Source organism: Syngnathus typhle, linkage group LG11 (genome assembly GCF_033458585.1).
Source record: "Syngnathus typhle isolate RoL2023-S1 ecotype Sweden linkage group LG11, RoL_Styp_1.0, whole genome shotgun sequence".
Lineage (NCBI taxonomy): Eukaryota > Metazoa > Chordata > Actinopteri > Syngnathiformes > Syngnathidae > Syngnathus > Syngnathus typhle.
The window spans coordinates 3,983,927-4,004,657 of record NC_083748.1 but is presented as its reverse complement, the minus strand read 5'-3'; the positions used below and the strand labels follow the sequence as shown (position 1 = coordinate 4,004,657).

The 20,731-nt window shown below is 43.6% G+C and overlaps 5 protein-coding genes across 11 annotated transcripts; 3 read left to right on the top strand and 2 right to left on the bottom strand.

The window, feature by feature from the left end:
* Positions 1-89: 89 nt before the first annotated feature.
* Positions 90-3,534, top strand: LOC133162682 (PRELI domain containing protein 3B-like). Its single transcript, XM_061292053.1, has 6 exons — positions 90-258; positions 892-1,060; positions 1,662-1,751; positions 2,019-2,089; positions 2,163-2,265; positions 2,423-3,534. Exons 1-6 carry the CDS (start codon positions 227-229, stop codon positions 2,540-2,542), a joined length of 585 nt encoding a protein of 194 aa, XP_061148037.1. The 5' UTR covers positions 90-226; the 3' UTR covers positions 2,543-3,534.
* A 356-nt stretch (positions 3,535-3,890) lies between these two features.
* Positions 3,891-7,798, top strand: glyctk (glycerate kinase). 4 transcript variants are annotated; one of them, XM_061291565.1, is made up of 7 exons: positions 3,892-3,950; positions 4,036-4,094; positions 4,495-4,552; positions 4,994-5,355; positions 5,661-5,812; positions 5,984-6,159; positions 6,516-7,798. In XM_061291565.1, exons 4-7 carry the CDS (start codon positions 5,006-5,008, stop codon positions 7,377-7,379), a joined length of 1,542 nt encoding a protein of 513 aa, XP_061147549.1. In that variant the 5' UTR covers positions 3,892-3,950; positions 4,036-4,094; positions 4,495-4,552; positions 4,994-5,005; the 3' UTR covers positions 7,380-7,798. The 4 variants fall into 4 exon arrangements, with proteins under 4 accessions (XP_061147550.1, XP_061147549.1, XP_061147548.1 ...); XM_061291564.1 differs by having other exon boundaries at positions 3,895-3,950; positions 4,036-4,103; XM_061291567.1 differs by having other exon boundaries at positions 3,934-3,950; positions 4,036-4,079.
* Positions 7,799-8,515: 717 nt separating this feature from the next.
* tcta (T cell leukemia translocation altered) lies at positions 8,516-9,239 on the bottom strand. Its single transcript, XM_061291575.1, has 3 exons — positions 8,878-9,239; positions 8,756-8,807; positions 8,516-8,682 (listed from the first exon to the last, which is right to left on the bottom strand). The coding sequence occupies exons 1-3, from the start codon at positions 9,086-9,088 to the stop codon at positions 8,640-8,642; spliced, it is 306 nt and encodes a 101-aa protein (XP_061147559.1). The 5' UTR covers positions 9,089-9,239; the 3' UTR covers positions 8,516-8,639.
* On the top strand, positions 9,234-13,626 carry LOC133162404 (vacuolar fusion protein MON1 homolog B-like). 3 transcript variants are annotated; one of them, XM_061291562.1, is made up of 6 exons: positions 9,234-10,058; positions 10,848-10,936; positions 11,036-11,566; positions 11,721-12,513; positions 12,580-12,727; positions 12,983-13,626. In XM_061291562.1, exons 2-6 carry the CDS (start codon positions 10,864-10,866, stop codon positions 13,208-13,210), a joined length of 1,773 nt encoding a protein of 590 aa, XP_061147546.1. In that variant the 5' UTR covers positions 9,234-10,058; positions 10,848-10,863; the 3' UTR covers positions 13,211-13,626. The 3 variants fall into 3 exon arrangements, with proteins under 3 accessions (XP_061147546.1, XP_061147545.1, XP_061147547.1); XM_061291561.1 differs by having other exon boundaries at positions 11,033-11,566; XM_061291563.1 differs by lacking the exon at positions 10,848-10,936.
* A 1,798-nt stretch (positions 13,627-15,424) lies between these two features.
* On the bottom strand, positions 15,425-19,320 carry tubb1 (tubulin, beta 1 class VI). Of its 2 annotated transcripts, XM_061291569.1 has the most exons (4): positions 19,167-19,320; positions 18,202-18,310; positions 18,034-18,144; positions 15,425-17,752 (listed from the first exon to the last, which is right to left on the bottom strand). In XM_061291569.1, the coding sequence occupies exons 1-4, from the start codon at positions 19,221-19,223 to the stop codon at positions 16,602-16,604; spliced, it is 1,428 nt and encodes a 475-aa protein (XP_061147553.1). In that variant the 5' UTR covers positions 19,224-19,320; the 3' UTR covers positions 15,425-16,601. The 2 variants fall into 2 exon arrangements, with proteins under 2 accessions (XP_061147553.1, XP_061147552.1); XM_061291568.1 differs by having other exon boundaries at positions 18,034-18,310.
* Positions 19,321-20,731: the final 1,411 nt, after the last annotated feature.

Below are 20,731 nucleotides of genomic sequence, written 5' to 3'. Positions count from 1 at the left end.
GACTGACAGCAAGCAAGTCACGAGCCAGAATGCAACCCACCGATAGCCGGAACGTGCGTCATGGCAGTCACGTGACAGCTCGGTTGAGCTCAATGGGGAAAAAGAAGGCGGGGAGGGCTTTACGCCGGCTGTCTTGACTTCAACCCCGGCCGGCCGGCATCTCACACACGTTCACAAACGTTCTCTCTGTATATTAATCAATTTTTCTGACCGAACTCTCTGCACTATGAAGATCTGGACATCGGAACACATATTCAAGTGAGTACCAATGCAATGATTCATCGATAAGTTGCATCAGAGTCATATTATGTACGGCTTACACAATTCAGAAAGTGGAACATCCGGGTACTTGATGGAGGGTAGCTAATGAGCTAGCATGCTGGGGACTTTGTCACCACGTTCGTCGGCTTTAGGTCACTCATGACATCATAGCTGGTATGTGAAAATGGTAGAATGCGTCAAGAAAGTGCTAAAAGGCGCGTGTATGTTAAATCGGCGGCGGCGGCGTTGTTGCATAAGCGGCCCGTATTGTTGAGTAACCTTTCCCCCACTTTTCCCTCGCTCCCGCACTGTGACATCATTAGCCAATCGCTGTCGAGGCGCGTGCACGCGTTTCCATGGAAACCCGACACTTCGACCTTCGACTCTCTAGCTGTAAGAATGCATCGTGTTTTCTTTGAGAGGACCTTGACACTTTGTTCTACTTTAGTTCCCTTACGTCAGGGTTAAACGCTTTTCTGTGTGTGCGTGCGTGTATGTGTGTGCGTGTGTGCGTGCGTGCGTGCGTACGTTCTGTAATGTGTGTGTGTGTGTGTGTGTGTGTGTGTGTGTGACTATTCATTCATTTAAAATCTTTGAAAGTGGCCTTGACTGTTTATCTTCCTCCAACAGTCACCCTTGGGAGACGGTGACCAAGGCAGCAATGCAAAAGTACCCTAATCCGATGAATCCCAGCGTGTTCGGGGTAGACGTTTTGGACCGGACCATCGACAAGCACGGCCGCCTCCACAGCAAGAGGCTTCTCAGCACTGAATGGGGTCTTCCCTCGATAGTCAAATCTGTGAGTACCCAAAGCAATCTATTCCCACAAAGCTATTCCTGTCTTTGGACAGAAGCGTTGGATCGGGTCGCTGACTGGAGCGTAGTAATAGTGAGTGCCAATTTTGTCATGGCTCTGCTGCAACCCGTGACGGCATGTGATGTAACTTTCCGAGTTAAAATGAGAGCTCACGAGAACGCTAAAGTGCCCGTTTGTGTCGCGACCCCCGTGACCTTTGCAAGGACAAGTAATTCAAGTGAGCTATCGCGTGGCTCTTGTGTCCTCATGGGCAGCTGACATCTCTGAGGATATTTTAGGATGTGCTCGCCGTCTGTGATCATCCTGTCTATGAATACCCTTTTTAATTCCCGCCTCGGTTAATGATGCACACAGGATGCGTAATCAGATTGTCTGTCCTGAGCGTGACTAGACGTGCTAGTGTAAACTGTCCCTTTTGTTTCAGTGTGAATCTCCGTTAGGTTCAAGGAAGAATCTAAATGATCCACAGTTGTAGATGTATGTTGAATGGTTGGTTGTCTGTATGTCAGCCTCACAAAAAATGTATGTATTGGTCATTAAAATTTTTGCAAATTCAGAAGTTTGTCTTCACATTTGTCCTCAGATCATTGGCAACACACGGACGTGCACGTACATTCAAGAGCACTCGGTCGTGGATCCGCAAGAGAAAAGTTTGGAACTTCAGTCCACAAATGTGAGTGTGTAATAGTTTAGGCCATCTTACCTAACAATGATAATGATGGGCAATTTTAAACAAATGTTTTTACAAAGCTATTAAAACTAAATATCAGCAGATTTTGATGCACAAACTTTGTCAACGCTTTCTTTGATGGTTGTAAAGAAATGTTCTAATGAGCTTTTCTGGAATGAAGACTTGCCCGTTGTACAATTGAGTATAAGTGTGCTGTACTATTTTGAGACTCGTCTGACAACTCCTTTTTGAATATTCCCCACATTGCAGATTACGTTCACCAACTTGGTGTCTGTGGATGAGAAGTTAACGTATAAACCCCACCCTGAGGATTCCAGAAAGTAAGCTCATAGAAACATAATGGTCTCCAATACAAGAATTACAAGAAATATTTTTAAATATTCTTCTCCACAGAACAATCCTGACACAAGAAGCTATCATCTCTGTAAAAGGAGTAAGTCTAAGCAGCTACTTGGAGGGCATTCTAGCCAGCACCATCTCAACCAACGCAGGAAAGGTAGGAGATCCACGAGACGTCATACATACTACGGTTTAAATATGAGACAACGTTTTATTGATTACCCGTCCAGCTTTAACTCTAATATTACCTGGCAAGTTGGAATCTTGCTGGTCGCTTCAGACTATCTCTTATGTTCCTCATTGTCTTTCTCCAGGGCCGCGAAGCAGTCGAGTGGGTGATCCGGCGGCTCAACACTGAAATCGAGGAGCTAGCGGCAACAGCACGCGGGACGATGCGAACCCCGTTGGCCGCCGCCGCCGTCACTGACAAATGACCTCTCCTTCCTAATTTTCCACCAAAGCCTCCCCTGTGCCTTGGCTGCCGGGGGTAGAAACTCAGGGAGCTGTGGAAAAGGGAGGAAAACAAGTGCCAAAACCTCTTGGGTTGAATTTACATTGCATGGTTCAAGTGACATGGCAGTGTAATAAGAGAAAAAAAAAAGTTGTGTCACTTGAAAACAAACCTGGAAATAGACACCCCCATAAATTTGACTTTGGCACTATATTTTGAATTGGGCAATTGAACCTGAAGTGGAAATCCAGCCTCAGAAAAGCACCATCGCCAGTGTTGTGTTTTGACACAAATATGGCATGTGTCAAGCAAACGTGCTAATTGTGGCATGAAAGAGTTGAGGGCACAGAAGAATCGCATTGTTAAAAGCATCCCTATAAGGAAACGGTTGTCTTCGTTAAATTTCTTTTATATGGTAGTGCTAGAATGGTTTTGCGCATTACAGGACAGTCAATGGCACAAATGTTAGTATTTTATTATTATTTTTGTGTTGGGAGTTGCATCTTCAACACTCTCCTCGGACCTCATATATATAACATTCTGTACTTTGTATTAGTAAATGAGTTTGTAAATTGTTAGCTGTTATTTAATAGTTATGTATTTAAGTTATGTGAAGGGATCAAGTTAGCTTGGGATGGTTGTGTTTTGATGAAGTGTAGAATGGTTGGCAAATTTACTGTGCTTCCATGCGTGAGAAGGCTGCCCCTTAAATGCAGTAGTCCCCATTTGCACATCTAACTAAGATACACATTTTGAAGGAGCAGATGGAGCTGAACATTCGTGGTAGTTTTCATACTGTTACAATGGAGAGTGTGGTTGTTGTTGTTTTTTTAGTATATTTCTTTGAATGTAACATATATTCTGAAGACAGACTTTTAAATGAACCAAGTTGGAAATTGTAACGTGCCTCTGTGAAATCTTGCCAACTTCAAGATCGTGCTAATGTGAATAAAAGCATTTTGATGACTTTGTAAATGTACTTTGTCGTTTCTTAAGTGTCATTCTGACATGAACTTTAGAGTTTAAAACAGAATTTGCCTTATTAAAATATTACTTGAATCAGCCTTAAAAATTACATCCATCCATCCATTTTCTGTACCGCTTTATTCCCACACTGATCCTTAAATCCAGAGTTCTATGTGGTTAAAATTTTGATGTTATTAACTTGATGTACTTTGATTAATTAAGTGACTGCTTTGACAACGTTTTGTACATACACTTCCACTTGTGTCGCAACAATATTACAGCAACATTTCTTTGTGTATAAATATATCCAACTCGGATTATTTGTCCTAGTGTAATTGCCGTACATTAGCAACCTTCTGCGCATGCGTCGTAATACGCGTAGAGCCCACGAATAGTGCTATTGGGCTTGCCGACTACAGACGCAGGTATACACACCACTTACGATTTCGCAATACATTTAAATGCTTTAAGTAGTCACCTCTATTATTGTCGCTTTGTTACTTGTTACAGAAAATAAAGTAAAAAGGGCTTCCGGAATTGGACGTTGAATACATGTATGTGGTTGTGAGGTATGTGAGGTATGTGGTTGTGTTTAGAGTTTGCCCTTAACATTCAAAACCATTGTTAAGTAAGCACATAGTACCATTTAACATGCCTCTCATTAACCCCAAATAAAGTTCAGATATTTTTGTGGGTTTTGCCTGAAATTTTTGCTTTTTAGCAGAGGCCAAAAGGATTTGTGTTAATATTAAAATACAATTTTGAACCATATAAAATATCATTTGTTTTTGTTCATTTGAATTGATCTGTAAAGTAACATTAATTATGAAAAAAGTTGAAAAGTTTTATCTTCTTGCGTCTAGTCACGCGCAGTTTGCCTTCACGGCTGCTTTTGGCTGGGATTCCACAAACATCTTCTTTTCCATAACTTTTTGTCTTTGTGTATTTGTCTTTATGTGCACTCTGCAGTTGAAGGAATGAAGAGACGTGCGCTATCGCAGGGGAGCCAGTGGTGTCGGGTCATGTAGTGAGTCCAAGTCAATCATTACATACACACAAACACACATGTGATACTCTTTTAACTAGTCAGTCTGACTTTTGAAACACTAGAATTACTCGCCTGCTAAACTGGAACACACTGACTAGACTTCCATTTGAACACTCTTACAGGTAGGTGGAAACACCAGGCTTCCACTTGTACGACAGCAATCATTGCAACTTATGAAAGCAGCCAATGGAGTTTATTGACTAAGAGTATATCCACGTTGTTTTTTTTGGGGGGGTGTTTCAGTTCTTGTTTGTTTCTGGGGGTTTCGCCATTCACTCTCCTCTCCGTGGAGTTAAGGTGCAGTGATTTGTTGTCGTTGGCAGAACCAGTCAGTTTTGGGATCGAACCGGTAAAATGGAAAGTGGGCATTTGAGAACAACTGAAAAGCTATGCTTTATTTTTTTCCCCCTCCAATCTTAGGTAATCACTTCAATGGCACGCGTTCTCTCCCTGATCCGGACTCAACCATTCCTTGCTCTCCTGGGGAGGAGGACAATGTCGCTCGACCGTGGGGCGCGGGAGGTGTTTGCTGCGGCGGTGGAAGGCGTACAGCCGGATATCGTCATCCGGCAGAGTTTGGAACGCCAAAGCAACTCCATGGTGGTTGTTGGTAGCTGCGGTGGCAAGTTCCCGCTGAGAAACAATGTGCACGTGGTGGGCTTTGGAAAAGCGGTGCTGGGCATGGCCGCCGAAGCTGAGAAGATCCTGGGAGAACATTTGGTGGGAGGAGTCATCAGCGTGCCGCATGGCATTCAGCAGACATTACGGCAGCATGGCAAACAGTAAGCAACAAAATGGAAAAGTTACTTCAAATATTATGTATGATAAATTAGTATAATATACATTACGGGTATTTTTGTCAAAGTTAAAAGAAAATTAATTGTTTTTAAAAAATGTAGTAGAAAAGTAGTCACAACTTCAGAATTATATGTAAGGTACTGTAATATGGTTAGAAAATAATTTGGGGGGTTTTTTTTCTTTCAAAAGATGAGATTCCACTGAAAAAGCTAGAAGATTATTTTAACTTCTCTTTGACATATTGACACAACTGTGGAAGCATTCCGACTTATGACATTTGTCACTGCAGCCACCTGCTGTTAAAGGAAAGAAGCCGTATCCAAGTCATGGAGGGCGCTCAACACAACCTGCCCGACGCCGACTCCCTGAAGGCAGCAGAATGTATTGCGAGGCTTGCAAATGCGTTGACGGAGGACGACCTGCTTCTCGTGCTGATTTCAGGTACTGTAACAAATTTTCCGATTCAAATCAGTTTTCATTACACCCTTAGTATTTCTATATTACGGATTTAACTTTTTGTGAGGGTGGTCTGGATTGTAAACCCCCCGTGATTGGGTTGGGTGAACGTTATTTACCATCTTTGTGTGATCAGCACTGTTGTTGAAAAACTAGGTGGGGGCTCCGCATTGCTCCCCGCACCCGTCTCGCCAATGACGCTCCAAGAGAAACTGGACATCACCCGTAAACTGGCAGCCGCCGGCGCCACCATTCAAGAGCTGAACACCGTACGACGCGCCTTCTCCGTGTTAAAGGGAGGAGGACTTGCACAGTGTGCACACCCTGCTCAGGTATTTTCTGCTTTTAATTTAATTTTTGTTTGATTTTGCCATAAGGGATTGTCATTGGTTTACTTAGTTTTTGTAAAAACAAACAGTAAAACCTTCGCTTTATTGCTGCTCCTTGCAGCAGCCTGCTTTTAGGCTATGTGCATTTGGGTACAAAAAAGATTCTCTAGTGATCCAATGAAAAGCCAAGCCAAAGGAAAAAAAAAACACTGACAATATTTTGGAGGTAATATATTTGTGTGTTTTTTAGTGATTTTCTTTTCATCCCAAAAAAAAATATTTTTCAAAAACTGAAAATGGATATAAAATGTAAAATGTATGAAATAGGCAACAATGTTTTTGTGTGTGTCTTTAATGAGGTGGTGGCATTGATACTATCAGATGTGATCGGTGACCCACTGGACCTGATAGCGAGCGGCCCCACAGTGCGGGGTCCGATATATCGTGACGAGGTGCTGGCAGTCCTTGAATGCTACGGCTTGCTGGACTCTGCCCCTGCCTCTGTGAAGGACGTGCTAGCTGGACTTGGTTCGCGCCAGGGAGTTGAAATAGACAAGGCTGGGCGCGTTCTCAACGTAGTGATCGGCTCCAACAACATTGCCCTCCAGCACGCCGGCCGCCGGGCGATTGAGCTGGGTTACCGCCCCATCATGCTCTCCCCGGGAGTGTGCGGTGACGTGAGGTCAGTGTCCCGTCTTTACGGCCTCCTGGCCCACTTCGCCTGCTCGCGTGGGGAAAACACGTCCGAGCTCGTGATGAAGCTGGGACCGGAAGTTGGAGTAGAGCGCGGGGACCTTCAGCGTGTTATGCAGAGTTTGGAGCGTGATCGCGCGCAAGGACAAGGTATTACATGCGTGCTGGCGGGGGGTGAGCCCACCGTGGAACTCATAGGTAACGGCCGCGGGGGTCGCAACCAGGAGCTGGCTATGAGAGTGGGCCTGGAGTTGAGGGACTTGCATCCCCTGGTAGACAGTCCGGTCTTCCTGAGCGGTGGAACCGACGGCCAGGACGGGCCCACCGAGGCGGCGGGAGCTGTCACGGATGCGGGCTTGTACAAGGATGCTCAAAAACAACAGTTGGATATGCTCAGCTTTCTTAAAAACAACGATTCTTTTACTTTTTTCACTCGGCTATCTGGTGGTCGCAACTTGGTTGTCCCGGGGTTAACCTGCACCAATGTCATGGATGTGCACGTTCTGCTCATTCCATGTAGTGCCAAATAGCACGGAGAGGATAACTACACGGCATTCTTGCTATTCTTACAGTTTGTGGGAACCACAAGGGCTTTGGTGAAGGAAAAAAAAAAGTTAATGTGAGAAATTAGGTCCCCTGAAAGTTCAACAGCTGTAGTACTCAATGCACTTTTGAAAAGAAACCTATTTCGGGGCATCTTTTGCCACTATAGATGACGCACAGCCATCTGTCTGCCCCACAGCTTATACAGTAAACTATATCTTATTATTCCAATAAGATTCCATTTTTTTCCACTTGTGCAATGCAAGATTTTTAATCCTTTAATTCAAAACCAATGATACGTTATTGCTTCAACTTCAGCCAACAAGTGATTTATCATAGGAGCTGTTTTGTGTTAAGAAATGCTACTGTTCTGTATCAATCGGACATTAAAATTATAAACAAACAATGGCGTTATCTTAAAGTCAATATTTGTTTAGCTTTCTTCGTGGCTCCACAACACCCCCTACAAATTCTTTACAAAACATTCTTAGTTTTAGGTTTCATCTCGATCTGTGAAAGTTGGGTACATGTACAAAAAAACCCTCTTTCAGAGCAGTATCCTAATCCGGTATGTGCAAGTACCACAAACATGCAAATACCCAGTGTGGCGCTTTGTAGTTGTGTGCTGCTCTTTTAATTAGTATAATTCTGTGTAAATAGCTGTTAGCTATTTCTGTTCTAGTATTGATGGTGCGTCATTAAACACGGTACAATAGACTTTAATGGGCCCATGTATAAATAAAAAGTGTATACAAACTATTTACTCAAACTGCCATATTGACCTTGAGGGTTTAAAATACACCATTATTACTGTTTTGTTGGTAGTGACGACTGTAGTTTATTATGTAAAAAACAATCTGTTTAAATATCAGTGTCAAACAGGTTTGGGCTTAGGGTTGTTTCACATTAAGCATATCAGTTTTTATTCAAAATGGGAGATGAGGATTTTCTTTTCAAAGCAGAGAGTACTCTTAAAACTTGAGCTTCAAATGCAGAACAGCTTGACTGTGACACCGGTCAACCATGTTGACATTTGGACAAACTCCTACTTGACCCCAATATCTTGTGAGCTACCAGAGTGGGTCAAGGTACTGTGTCTTGTTAAACAATCACAGACACAATATAGGTATTTAGAATCCATTTTGTATTTACAATCGTGTTTTCCAGGAGCATGTACAGCAAATACAAAAAAAAAAAGTCAGAATTTGAAGGTGCATTCAGGATCCCTGGGAGTTTCAGAAGTCCAACTAATCCCTATGAGACTTGGATGGTTGTCCCGCTGTGTCCCCCCTGCAACAAAGACAAAATGGCACTACATAATGACAATAACAGTTACTGACAGCAATAGTTAACGGATCCATACCATCTGCCCAGGCCGGACGTCGTGTCAGGTGTCCCACCGTTCTGCCCGCTCCCTGAACGAAACAGCAAGTCAACAAAAGCCCTGCGTTAGCAAGGGGCTGTGTAAATAATAATAACACCCACCTTGCCGGTAATACATGTCGTTCACCGTGTTCCCGTAAATCTTCCAAGCAAAATGAATAGCTAGCAGACTGAAAATCAACCAACTGAGAAGGATTTTAAATATGGAGACTCTCAAATCGTTGGTGAGCCAGTCCTCCACGAATTCGGACAGAAACGACAAGCAGCCGTCGGTGATACGGGAGAGAAACTCGAAATCCCAAGGCTCCTCCATAATGCCCGCTTACTTTCAAGCGTTTGTTCAGTAAATCAAGTGAGTACTTTAGTCGAACATCGCTCGCTCAGTAGAACAACAAGCGTAGCCAGCTCGCTGAAGCGTAGCTAGCTACGCTCGCTACGGAAGTGTGTTCAGGGATACGAAGTGACGTAGTTCCGTAGAATTAATACCTCATTAATGCATTTTGAAAATGGTGAGAAAAAAACCCCAACCTCTTAAAAACAAACAAACAAAAAAATGCTTATTCCTCCCCCACTTTGAATAAAAACGTAGGTTTTCCCCATCAAGCGTAATCTTATATTTTGTTCTGCAGAGTACAGATGTCAAGTGCGTTCGGAAATGTAACACTAATGCGGAAAACATAAAATAATAATAAAAAAGAAGAGCCACTTTCAGATTCGGTTTCCGAAAGGAACATTTAACAAACATCAATACATTATGAAATCGTGAAAGGTAAATGTAATATTTTTATTGTAATTGATTTTGTTTGCAATGAAAAATGTTAATGTGACAGATTTTTATGATATAAAATGATTGACTTTTCAAGGGTAACCTCCCGCTCTTGCATGCGACATTACGTTGCGTACTTAGGATGGATAGAATTTGACGTAGTTTACGTAGCACAATGACAAATGAACCGAGCCTCTGTCTAATGCACAAACAACCATTAATAATTGCCTTTTATTATTTTAAAGTTCTACACCCAAAGTTTTGATGAAGAAAAAAGCGGTTAACATTTCGCTCTTGCCGCCGATTAAAACGTACTTTGGAGGCGGGGCCGCCCGGAGCCAACAAGCGACCTAATTGGCTAACTGAGCGTGACGTCACCGAGTCCGGACGCATCTCCTGCGGTAAGAGAAGCATTTGTTTTCTTATCCCTGACGTCTTCTATTCAAGCCTGACGACCACCGAGACTTCATGTAGCAGTTTAGGAATTCATCTTCGTCTGTACCCCCACACAAAAAACGTAAGTTCTACCTTTTGGTGTGCTTATTATTGCACCTCACTTGTTATGACGACTGTTAAGTCGGGGCTTAAATTCAACTGAGTTTGTGCCGCTTGCTAGGTGGTTAGGCTAGCAGCTGGCGTCAACATTCACCGACGGGTCAAATATGTGCTAAGGAATGAAAAATGTCACGTCACCGTTGTATGTGAGATACCATCACCCTCAAAGGTTCAACTGAAGTCTAATTATTAACAAACGGGTTGCCTCTGGGCGATCACTCAGTCACGTTTGGATACTCGGTTTTATGGTTGTGGTGGGGTATTATCTAGACGTGTATAGCGAATTCCACAGTGTACTTTATGTGACAATACTCTACCAGCAGTTTTTCTCTGTCGTCATGTGAGGCCACGCTAGTATAATTGCTGCCATTCATCCATGTGGCTGTTCAACAGTCTTGGAATGTCTGTTAAAATAGAACTGCAAGTTGTTTTCATTACTTGGGTCGTCACACGAGGTGTCAGAGAACCTCGTGAGTTAGGGTTAACTCCACATTTGTACTGTGATTTTTGGGTGTATGGTTTGTTGTGGTGCTGCAACAAAAAGGATACAGAGGTCGAGTGTGACGATAACCATAAAACAGGAAATGGAACTTGACACATCCATTCATCTGATATTACGCTTGACCCCATTATGGCTGATGAGTTGGAAACTCCATATAGGATGACCTAAACCGGGATTCAATCTTAGGACCTCTTGAAAACCAGACGGGCTAACCTCTATTTGTCCTTTCACCCTCCCCCCAAAACCTAGTTACTGGGATGGTATCATGGACATGGACAATCAAGAGGGAGAGACACAGGGAGTCAAGATATGTCCACCCTTAGAAGTTAATACAGCAGGTACAGTAGTCCTCCGTATATTTGCAGGTTACGATTCACAAATTCACCTTTTATGATAATACTAATTGTCATTTCCCCATTGTGGTTTCATCTCAGCAGCGGACACCCTGGCAACCTCACTTTCACTTTTGGGGAATCACATGTTTCCCGATCTGGTGGCCAAGAAAGCTGCCCTTGAAGAGAAGCGGACACAAGATGGTGCAGAGGAATCCCCTCAGGAGACAGAAGGCTCTCTTCCTCCTCCGGCAACCGAGCCGGAAAGCGAGGAGCATCAGGACGAGGTGGCGAACGGCACGCAAAGTGACTCTGGAGAGTTTGTCGTCACCGTCCTGGCCAAGGCCAAGTTGGAGGAGCAAGGCCTCGGCGTGAAGGGTCGCTTGTCGCCGCTGCTGGAGGCGGGAATGCAGGAATCTCCCACCGCCGCCCACGGCCCTTCCCACCGTGACGAGGACGTGACGGCGGAAAGCTGGCGGCGGCACAGGAAGCACGTTTTTGTGCTGAGCGAAGCCGGAAAGCCTATCTATTCACGCTACGGCAGCGAAGAAGCTCTGTCATCTACGATGGGCGTCATGATGGCGCTGGTGTCCTTTGTGCAAAGTGGTGATAATATTATACGCTCCGTCTACTCAGGTGAGCATCACGAAAATAAGTCATGTGTGTGATGTAATGACATTGTCCTAGTTATTTCATCACTTTGTTTTGCTTGTCCTTTTTTAAAAAAAAAACATAGAAAATGTATTTTTTGAGTGGGAGCTAAATGTGTGTTTCCCTGCGCATCTCTCAGAGGAGCACACGGTGGTTTTCCTCCAGAAAGGCCCCCTGGTGCTGGTGTGCGTGTCCAACAGCCGGCAGTCGGAGCAGCAGCTGCGTGGCGAGCTCCTCTATGTCTACTACCAGATCATCAGCATGCTCACGCAGGCCAGCATCTCGCGCATCTTCGAGCACAAGAAGAACTACGACCTACGGCGTCTGCTGGCGGGCTCCGAGAAGATCTTGGACGGCCTCCTGGACCTATTGGACTCGGACCCCAGTTTCCTTCTGGCGGCTGTGCACTGCCTGCCGCTCGCCTCCTCCCTCAGGGACTCCCTCAGCCAGATCTTACAGAAGGCCATCACGCCCAACTTGGTCTTTTCCATCCTCATCGCCAAGAACCAGCTGCTGACCATCGTGCAGGAGAGAGCCGTCATCGAGGACGCCCGTCTGGAGCCCGCCGACGTCCACCTGTTGCTCAACCTCATCGGCGCCTCCTCCGCCTTCCAGGCCGGCGAGATCTGGACGCCCATCTGTCTGCCGCTCTTCAACCCCGACTGTTACTTCTACGCGTACATCTCCTACTTGGACCCGCCCGAGTGCACCGTCTGCCTCCTGCTGCTCTCCACCGACAAGGAGGCCTTCTACGCCGTGGCTGAGTGCAAGCGGCGCATCGAGGAGGCCATGGCGGCGCAGGGCTCGCTGGGCCTCATCGCCAAGGCGCAGTCGTACAGCGTCGGTCAGGTGGGCGTCGCCGACCTCAGGCACTTCATGTACAAGCCCTTCGACGTGCCCGACAATCACCGCCAGCTCACGCAGTTCACCAGGTTTGTTGCTTCTTCGCCGGTGATTCTTGTGTATGACTCTAACGTTAACTTTGCTGACCCCACAAGCCCCGAGATGGAAGCCCCGTACCACACCGAGGAGGAGAAAATGAGGCTATTGGACCTTTACCGTTACATGCACAGCCGCATTCACAGCAGCTCTCGACCCCTGAAGCTCATCTACCACGTGGCGGAGAGGGAAACCCTGCTCGCGTGGGTACGTCGTTTGGCATTTCTTATCAACAATAGATTTGATGTCATTTTGACTTTTGGTTTCTGCTTCAGTTTGAATTAGTTTTTATTGTGGGTTCTTCGTCTACTCAATTTGAGTTTTGATCACTGTTAATGAATTTTTTCTTAAATGGAGTGTGTGGTGTAAGATAAAAGAAAAAAGACTTAAAGTTATTATTGTGTCACAAAATAAATTCCCAAATAGGTCTTCATTCTTCTTGTTTGGTGATTTTTACACAAGGTGACGAGCAAGTTTGAGCTGTACACATGCTTCAGTCCACTGGTGACCAAAGCGTGCGCCATCACCGTCATTACCAAGCTCCTCCGCTGGATCAAGAAGGAGGAAGAGCGCCTCTTCATCAGGTACCCACCTAAGTACTCCACCACGCCCAACCCCGCCAAGAGCTCGCGAGGGGCCAAGGCGGAACAGACAGACTCGGCCGACAACGGCTACCTGTCCTTGCTATGAGGACGCTACACTTTGACACTCAAAAGCTGAGGTAGGTAGGGACACCTTTTAATTATCAACGGACAGAACTATTTAAGTGGTTTTAGTTTAGTTTTAGCAAACTATGAATGCATTGCACACGGGAGACGACCAGCACGATGCAAGCGGAGTTGGACAAGCGGGAACATCCTCGCAATAAAACCTCAGAGCCCCCCAAAACATTGAACCCACATCTGCTCATAAAATGGAATGATGATGATGATAATAATGAACTGGTTATTTGGTTTTCATCAATTCAATGCAGCCCTCAGAGGACTTGAGGGAGAATTGTGGTCACGTAGAAAATTATATTACGATCATAAAAATTTGGTCTAATAATTGCAGAGTTGCCCAAGTCATATTTGAATGTCATTGGGAAAATAAATTTAACAAAAACAGTTTGGTTGCCTCAATTCAAGATTTGTGGATTACATGACAACGGACGAATGACAATCTACACAGACTTCAAGAAAAAAAACAAAATGTTTGGCAAGAACACTGGTGTTTTTGTTGGTGTTGTGAAATGACTTAGGCAATTTTGCAAGTTGGCTAATGATAAGTTTTCCAGTTCAAAAGTTTTATTTTTTCTGGATTCACCCTCCCCCCAAATGGCTTTGTTAAATGTTTATTTCTTTTCTAAATGAAATGTTTCTAATCTGAAAATAAACTGGTAATCTAACAATAACGAACAACAAAAAAGAATGAAATGGCAGATATTTTTTCAGGATTTTTTGGGGACAAAGAGTCGCTCATTTACAAGAATAGTCATTTTAAGGTATGAAGTCAAAAACTTATATTTTTCAAGCTAAACATTTTTATTTTCTCAAGCAGTAGGTCTATTTTTTTCTTTAAAATAGCGTTGAGTGACATAACAGGAAAGCGTTTTTGAGTGTTTAGGGTTTGCCAAAAGTCATATAATAATTACACATTTGCAAGTTTTGTTCGGCATCCTTACTTCCTCCTTTTGCTTTAAGTTATTTTTTTTTTGCTTCCTTCATCCTCCTTTCCACTACTAAGACCTCCTTTGTGGCTTCCTGCATTCCCTACTTATCTCCTTGCTTTCACCTTGGACCTGCTTTTTTTTTTATTCCCTTCCTAACGATCCTTTTTTTCTGCCTTCCATCATTCCTCCTTCCTTCCCTCTCTTCTACCTGCTTTTCTGCCTTCCTGCCTCACTTAAATCCTTTTCACCTCATATCTATGTATTTTTTTCTTTTCTTCTGACCTTCCTTCCCTCAAATCCTTCTTTCTTTTTTTTCTTCCATCCTTCTTCCAGTCAATTTTTATTAATGAGTCCTTTCTTTGTTACGTTTCTACCTTCCTAACTTCATAACCCCCCCTTTTGGCCTCCCCTCTATTATGTCAAAATAATCTATGTACCGTATTTTCCGGACTATAAGGCGAACCTAAAAACCTAAAATTTTCTCAAAAGCTGACAGTGCGCCTTATAGTCCAGTGCGCCTTATATATGGACCAAATTCTTAAATTTAAACTGGCCCGAAGCATTGTGTGATGAAATCAATCATAAGTGGCCCGCTGAAGACTATGAATCATGAATCAAAAAGACTATGGATCATTATTTTGTGATTATAAAGTAATTTGTTGTGTCTGAAGTTGAAATAAAAAAGATAAAATGGAGAATGATTTGATTTGGATTAAAAATCTGACATGATGCATTAATGGTGCACCTTATAGTCCGGTGCGCCTTATATAAGGACAAAGTTTTAAAATGGGCCATTCATTGAAGTTGCGCCTTATAGTCCGGTACGCCTTATAGTCCGGAAAATACGGTAGTTCTTTTTTGTCCTCTGTTAGTGAGTACTGCAATATTTAAATAACCTTCAGTGTTATGGAATTGTCCCCCATGGATGGCTGAAAGTTCTGTGCAACCTTGGAAGACCAAGAACACAGTTTAGGCTGCTGACTGCAGTGTCAACAGTATGATATTTATAGAAATACATGTCTGGTTGCAGTTCATTAGATTTTTCTATGCTAACAGAAGGACACTGCAGTGGCTATTCTGAGTCTTTTACACAATTTTTTTTTTTGTAATTATGTAAAATGATGTTATTCTCATAGGTATATCTGACCATAATTTCATAGCTTTACTCATGGAACCTAACTCTTGGGCACTCAAAATTCTACGACAAGAATTGCATTAATAATTTGTGCATGGTCACAAGCCACAACAGAATACACCAGTTTATGCAAGTTTATTTCTGTACTTATCAGATTCCACAGAGACTCAAGGCGGTAAAATGTGTAATCTCAAAGTCCCAGGCTGCTCACAGTGGGAGGAAACCAAGTGACAGCCAAGCACACTATCAGCATCAATGCGGTCCATCATCCAAAGTCAAGTCAATTTAATATAGTTTCAAAAAAAAGTTTTGTTGATTACACTAAGATGTATAAGCGCCATGCAAGAGTAAAGACAAGAGAGAAACAAATATATTACTGTGAAATAAAACTGTGAAAGAAATATGAATTGTACAAGATGCATTACAATAATAACATCTTTATTTTACAAGAAAAATGCTAATACTATTCATACAGAGGCGTAGCCAGGGATTTTTCCAGTAGGGGCGCGCGCCCACAGGAAAAAAAATCGAACATCACCCACGCCGTTCGCTGATCGCTAAAACAACATCCGGGTCCGGGATGCAAACGGTGAATGGATAACATCGCGCACATAGAATAGCCCAAACACATTCGCGCAAGACCGAAAAAAAAAAAACGGCATGAAAATGAAGAATCGGAAAAGCTCGATTTTTTTCAACCGGGGCGCAGGGAGTCCTAACCGGGGCGCCGCCTCGGCTCGGCTACGCCTCTGTATTCATAGCAATACAACTTTTTTTTTTCTCATTACACCCTGACTTTATATACAAACAAAAGTAAATTTATAGTCAGTGTTACCACATCAGGATTTTTCCTTAACTTCCGCATTATATCTTAACAAACACTTTGAACATACCTAATCAAAAATTAAATGAAATACAGATGAATTAAGACAGAGACAGTGAAGCCTTAATACAAAGTCAAGTATCCCTCCCATTGTCCGTCAGGTCAACAGCAGTGCACATAACTAGATAGACAAATGACCTTTGACACCAGTGGACAATTTAAAAACTTCAATGAAACTAACATGCGTGTTTTTGCATGGGGAGAACAAACACCACACAAGAATCCCTAAACTGAGACTCCAGCCCCAAAAAATTTGAATTGTGAGGCAGATGTGCTTACCACAATTTGCTGCCCGTTTGCTAAACATATTTTATTCAAATAGACCTGCAATCCAACTTAAAAACGAGTATAGCCAAATTTGTGTAAATATTTCTTAGCACCAATTTCTCATTGATTTTGGATTGTCAACATTTCACGGTACGTCCTCATCCGCAGTTTCCCCCGTCGTTTCTGTCACCATTTCCGTCGTAACTTCCATCCGAGACTGAATCCTCGTGGCTGTAGCCATGACGGGCGGCTCTTGCTCGTATTCGTCCTCCGGTTCGGACTCGGCCGTGGCATCTTGGTACTGCAGGTACTCTGAAACCAGGTCGTTGAGGTTGCCCTCAGCCTCTGTGAACTCCATCTCGTCCATGCCCTCGCCGGTGTACCAGTGGAGAAAGGCTTTGCGCCTGAACATCAAGGCGAACTGATCGCCCACTCTGCGGAATATTTCCTGAATGGCCGTGTTGTTGCCAATAAACGTGGAAGCTAGTTTGAGGCCTCGGGGCGGGATGTCGCACACGGCGACCTTGACGTTGTGTGGGATCCAGTCCACAAAGTGGTTGCTGTTCTTCTGCTGGACGGCCAGCATTTGTTCATCCACTTCCTTGGTAGACATCTTGCCGCGGAAGACGCCGGCGACCGTGAGGTAGCGTCCCCGTCTGGGGTCGCAGGCCGTCATCATGTTACGGGCGTCGAACATCTGCTGGGTGAGCTCGGGTACGGTGAGGGCGCGGTACTGCTGACTGCCGCGTGGCGTCAGCGGGGCAAAACCAGGCATGAAGAAGTGGAGACGGGGGAAAGGCACCATGTTGACCGCCAGCTTCCTCAGATCGGCATTGAGCTGACCGGGGAATCTCAGGGAGGTGGTGACCCCACTCATGGTCATGGACACCAAGTGGTTGAGGTCTCCATACGTAGGAGTGGTGAGTTTGAGCGTGCGAAAGCAGATGTCATAGAGGGCCTCGTTGTCGATGCAGAAGGTCTCGTCCGTGCTCTCCAGGAGCTGGTGGACCGACAAGGTGGCATTGTAGGGCTCCACCACAGTATCGGAGACCTTTGGTGAGGGCATGACACTGAAGCTTGTCATGATCCGGTCGGGATACTCCTCTCGGATCTTGTTGATCATCAGGGTCCCCATGCCGGAACCCGTGCCGCCACCGAGGGAGTGAACCAGCTGGAAGCCCTGTAGGCAGTCACAGCTCTCGCTCTCGTTCCTCACCCGGTCCATGACCTGCTCTATCAGCTCCGCCCCCTCGGTGTAGTGGCCCTTTGCCCAGTTATTGCCGGCACCTGAATTGCCTGGATTGACAAAAGGTGGGCAAAAGTTGGAGGCACAAACATAACAGAATGGATGATGAAGAATATAGAATATGCCGGTGACTATTATCTGTCTCCATGTTTTGCTTCACCGTTTTTATTCAAATGCACTGCAAACCAGAAGCATTCGCATTGAGTTCAATTGAGTTCACATTTCCAAAAATTGGCAGAAAGACAGTTTGTGTTTGAAAAAACTCACAAGTCGAGTCACTCGTATATCAAGACACTATTTGTATTCAGGATATTTTGGATATTCAGCTCACCATGAATGAAGTTGTCCGGCCTGAAGAGAGCACCGATGTGACTCCCTCTGATACTATCCATGGTGCCGGGCTCCAGGTCAACCAGCAGGGAACGAGGCACATATTTACCTCCTGGAGACACATTTGTCATTAGTAAGGCCATCATGGAGTCTCGTGATAATGCCTTACCATGTGCTTCATTAAAGTAGACATTGACTCTATCCAATTGGACTGTGCTGTCGCCCTCATAGGTGCCTGTCTTGCTGATTCCATGTTCTGCGCTGATCACTTCCCAGAACTGATAAGGAAAAGGCATATATTGTAATGACTCTGTTGGCTTGAACATATGGGTGCCTTACTTTTTTGGGGGCCATTTTAATCATCCCATTGTAAAGTGTCTCTTTGATAGTATTCCAATTTAGATTACGTTAAATTTAGATTATGCTATTAGGCAAGCACACTTGACTGACATCTGTATGTGTGGCTTATTATCTCGTTCTTCCTCTTTCTTGTTTTGCGTTGGCCACGATAAAAACAGAATGACCCACCCTCTACCAGTCTTCGCCCTTATCTCCTCCCAGAATGCTTGGCAGAAAACACCCACGTCACACACTGTTAGTGGAACAGCGATACCGCAATTTGAGTCAGAGTGAGTGCTACAGTATCACTGAATATCGGTGGAGAACCGGGATGGTCTCAACTCCCAATGTAATGGAATTTTCTTCTAAATGTTGAGAACATACCAAATAAATAGAGTCTATTTTGTTTTGAAATCAATTTCAAAATCAATTATTACCTTAAAAAAATCAAATGAAACCAAACATTTGCAACTAATGTGAATTATATTAACATCACCATCGTATTGCTATTGTTGGATGTAATAGCTTCATTTTATTCTCAATTTAACTGTCTGTAATAATGCAAATTCAGAAAAATTGTGAATACATAACAAAAGACGATAAATATTCGTATATATAGTATTTCTTTTCTCAACTGTCTATTTTGTTTAGTGCATCTATTTACATGTGTATATTGTTTTAAAAAATCATTCATTCATGAGGTACTTTTAAACTTAAAAAACACGTTGTGTAATCATTCTGATTGTTAAATACTAGGACATAGTAGTAATTATAGGACAGCAATAAATTAATTACCTTTGAGCCGATTTGGTTGCCACATTGACCAATTTGCAGATGTACAATTTCACGCATGATGACTGCAGTTGGTTAAGCGGGTGGGTGCCTCTGATATGCTAGAGGTCTCCAACTGGTTATATGTAACCACTCGTGACGTCATCACTGATGTCAAGGAGGGAGGGAGCCTCAGCGGGGGACACCCCCAAAAGATGCTCCAATTTCAAATGTGCACATTACGAATTTGTGATACAGACTAATAGCTATAGCTATTAGTTATAACTAATGGATTTCTAAAATATGACTTAAAACACGGCCTATACAATTACAACTCAGACCATCTGGCCCTCAAATTAATTACATTTTAGAGCAACTTGGAAGTCAACAGAGCATGGTTTTGTGTGGTTCCACTGTACAATTAAATGCGTTTATGCAGAGGTTGTTGTCGGCGCACCAGGATCCCAGGTGCTCGACCCGATCCTGTAGTCCTCATTGTTGATGATAAGGCCCATCACCATTGAGTCGTCTACAAACTTGAAGATGACGTAGGAGCCCTGCACTAGTTTGCAGTCGTGGTTGAAGTGGGAGTGGATGAGTGGGCTCAGCACACAGCCCTGTGGGACGCCGGTGTTGAGAATGAGGGTGGAGGAAGTGAGACAGGGGTCTATTGGTCAGAAAGTCCATGATCCAGTTTCAGAGGGATGGATCGATGGTTGCACAATTTGGGGATGATGGTGTTGAATGCTGAGCTAAAGTCAATGAACAGTATTCTCAGGTGTTCTCAGTGTTGTTCAAGTCGGACAAAGTGGAGTGAAGCGCTGTCGAGATGACATCTTCTGTGCATCTAAACAATCCTCATATGTTCTGTATTACCGTATACTCGAGCCTTTAGAAAACAATTATCACCTCAGTGAGTTGCGTCACAACTTCTTCAACTGTCATTCGCCAGCTGCACTACTCATCTGCACTGACCTTTATGTGTTTTGCCCCGAGCTCCTTCCTGTTACCTCCTGATGCATTTTTGAGTGTATGTGTGTCTGTTGACTGGTGTGTCTACCTTTGTGGGGAAAGCTCATGTGTGATGCAACCATTCTGTTTACACTCAGGTGACAGCTAGATAACAGAATTTAGGCTACTTCTGGAAAATGGGGTGGGGGAAAGGGGTGTATTATAGAACAGGAAATTGAACTGTGATCACAGAAAAGGTTTTGCTGTGAAAATGGAAAATGCGATTCTTTTGCAATATATTCTATTAATTCTAGCTGTACATACTAAACGCCCCTAGGTGACAGTATTGCTCTTCAAACACCTTCCTGTTCTGTCTTCATTAGTGTCTAGTCAGGCTCAAATGAATTTCGCTTTTAGTTTTGTTCGCATTTGCACAGCAAAAAATAATAAATAAATAAATAAAACGACGACAGACATGTTGCATGACTTTAAGGCTGTAATAAATCAATTATTTTAATAATTGATTAATTTGACGATTAGCTTCAATGAATCAGATAAAAATTTGTTAATTTCCATTCGTTTATTAAAAATGTGACATTTTCTTTCAAATTATGATTCAGTTAATCATTTGATCTGTC

Excerpts from the sequence above, each read along its gene's own strand:
- LOC133162682 (XM_061292053.1), top strand. The coding sequence starts at position 227 with ATGAAGATCTGGACATCGGAACACATATTCAA. Across the intron at positions 1,061-1,661 it reads TTCCCTCGATAGTCAAATCT|ATCATTGGCAACACACGGAC; the intron begins GTGAGTACCCAA and ends ATTTGTCCTCAG. Across the intron at positions 1,752-2,018 it reads TGGAACTTCAGTCCACAAAT|ATTACGTTCACCAACTTGGT; the intron begins GTGAGTGTGTAA and ends CCCACATTGCAG.
- glyctk (XM_061291566.1), top strand. The coding sequence starts at position 5,006 with ATGGCACGCGTTCTCTCCCTGATCCGGACTCAACCATTCCTTGCTCTC. Across the intron at positions 5,356-5,660 it reads TTACGGCAGCATGGCAAACA|CCACCTGCTGTTAAAGGAAA; the intron begins GTAAGCAACAAA and ends TTGTCACTGCAG. Across the intron at positions 5,813-5,983 it reads GCTTCTCGTGCTGATTTCAG|GTGGGGGCTCCGCATTGCTC; the intron begins GTACTGTAACAA and ends TTGAAAAACTAG.
- tcta (XM_061291575.1), bottom strand. The coding sequence starts at position 9,088 with ATGGAGGAGCCTTGGGATTTCGAGTTTCTCTCCCGTATCACCGACGGC. Across the intron at positions 8,808-8,877 it reads CGACATGTATTACCGGCAAG|GGAGCGGGCAGAACGGTGGG; the intron begins GTGGGTGTTATT and ends TGTTTCGTTCAG. Across the intron at positions 8,683-8,755 it reads ACGTCCGGCCTGGGCAGATG|GGGGGACACAGCGGGACAAC; the intron begins GTATGGATCCGT and ends TCTTTGTTGCAG.
- LOC133162404 (XM_061291561.1), top strand. The coding sequence starts at position 10,864 with ATGGACATGGACAATCAAGAGGGAGAGACACAGGGAGTCAAGATATGT. Across the intron at positions 11,567-11,720 it reads TATACGCTCCGTCTACTCAG|AGGAGCACACGGTGGTTTTC; the intron begins GTGAGCATCACG and ends CGCATCTCTCAG. Across the intron at positions 12,514-12,579 it reads CAGCTCACGCAGTTCACCAG|CCCCGAGATGGAAGCCCCGT; the intron begins GTTTGTTGCTTC and ends TGACCCCACAAG.
- tubb1 (XM_061291568.1), bottom strand. The coding sequence starts at position 19,223 with ATGCGTGAAATTGTACATCTGCAAATTGGTCAATGTGGCAACCAAATC. Across the intron at positions 18,311-19,166 it reads GCAACCAAATCGGCTCAAAG|TTCTGGGAAGTGATCAGCGC; the intron begins GTAATTAATTTA and ends TTTCCTTATCAG. Across the intron at positions 17,753-18,033 it reads GCCGGACAACTTCATTCATG|GCAATTCAGGTGCCGGCAAT; the intron begins GTGAGCTGAATA and ends TTGTCAATCCAG.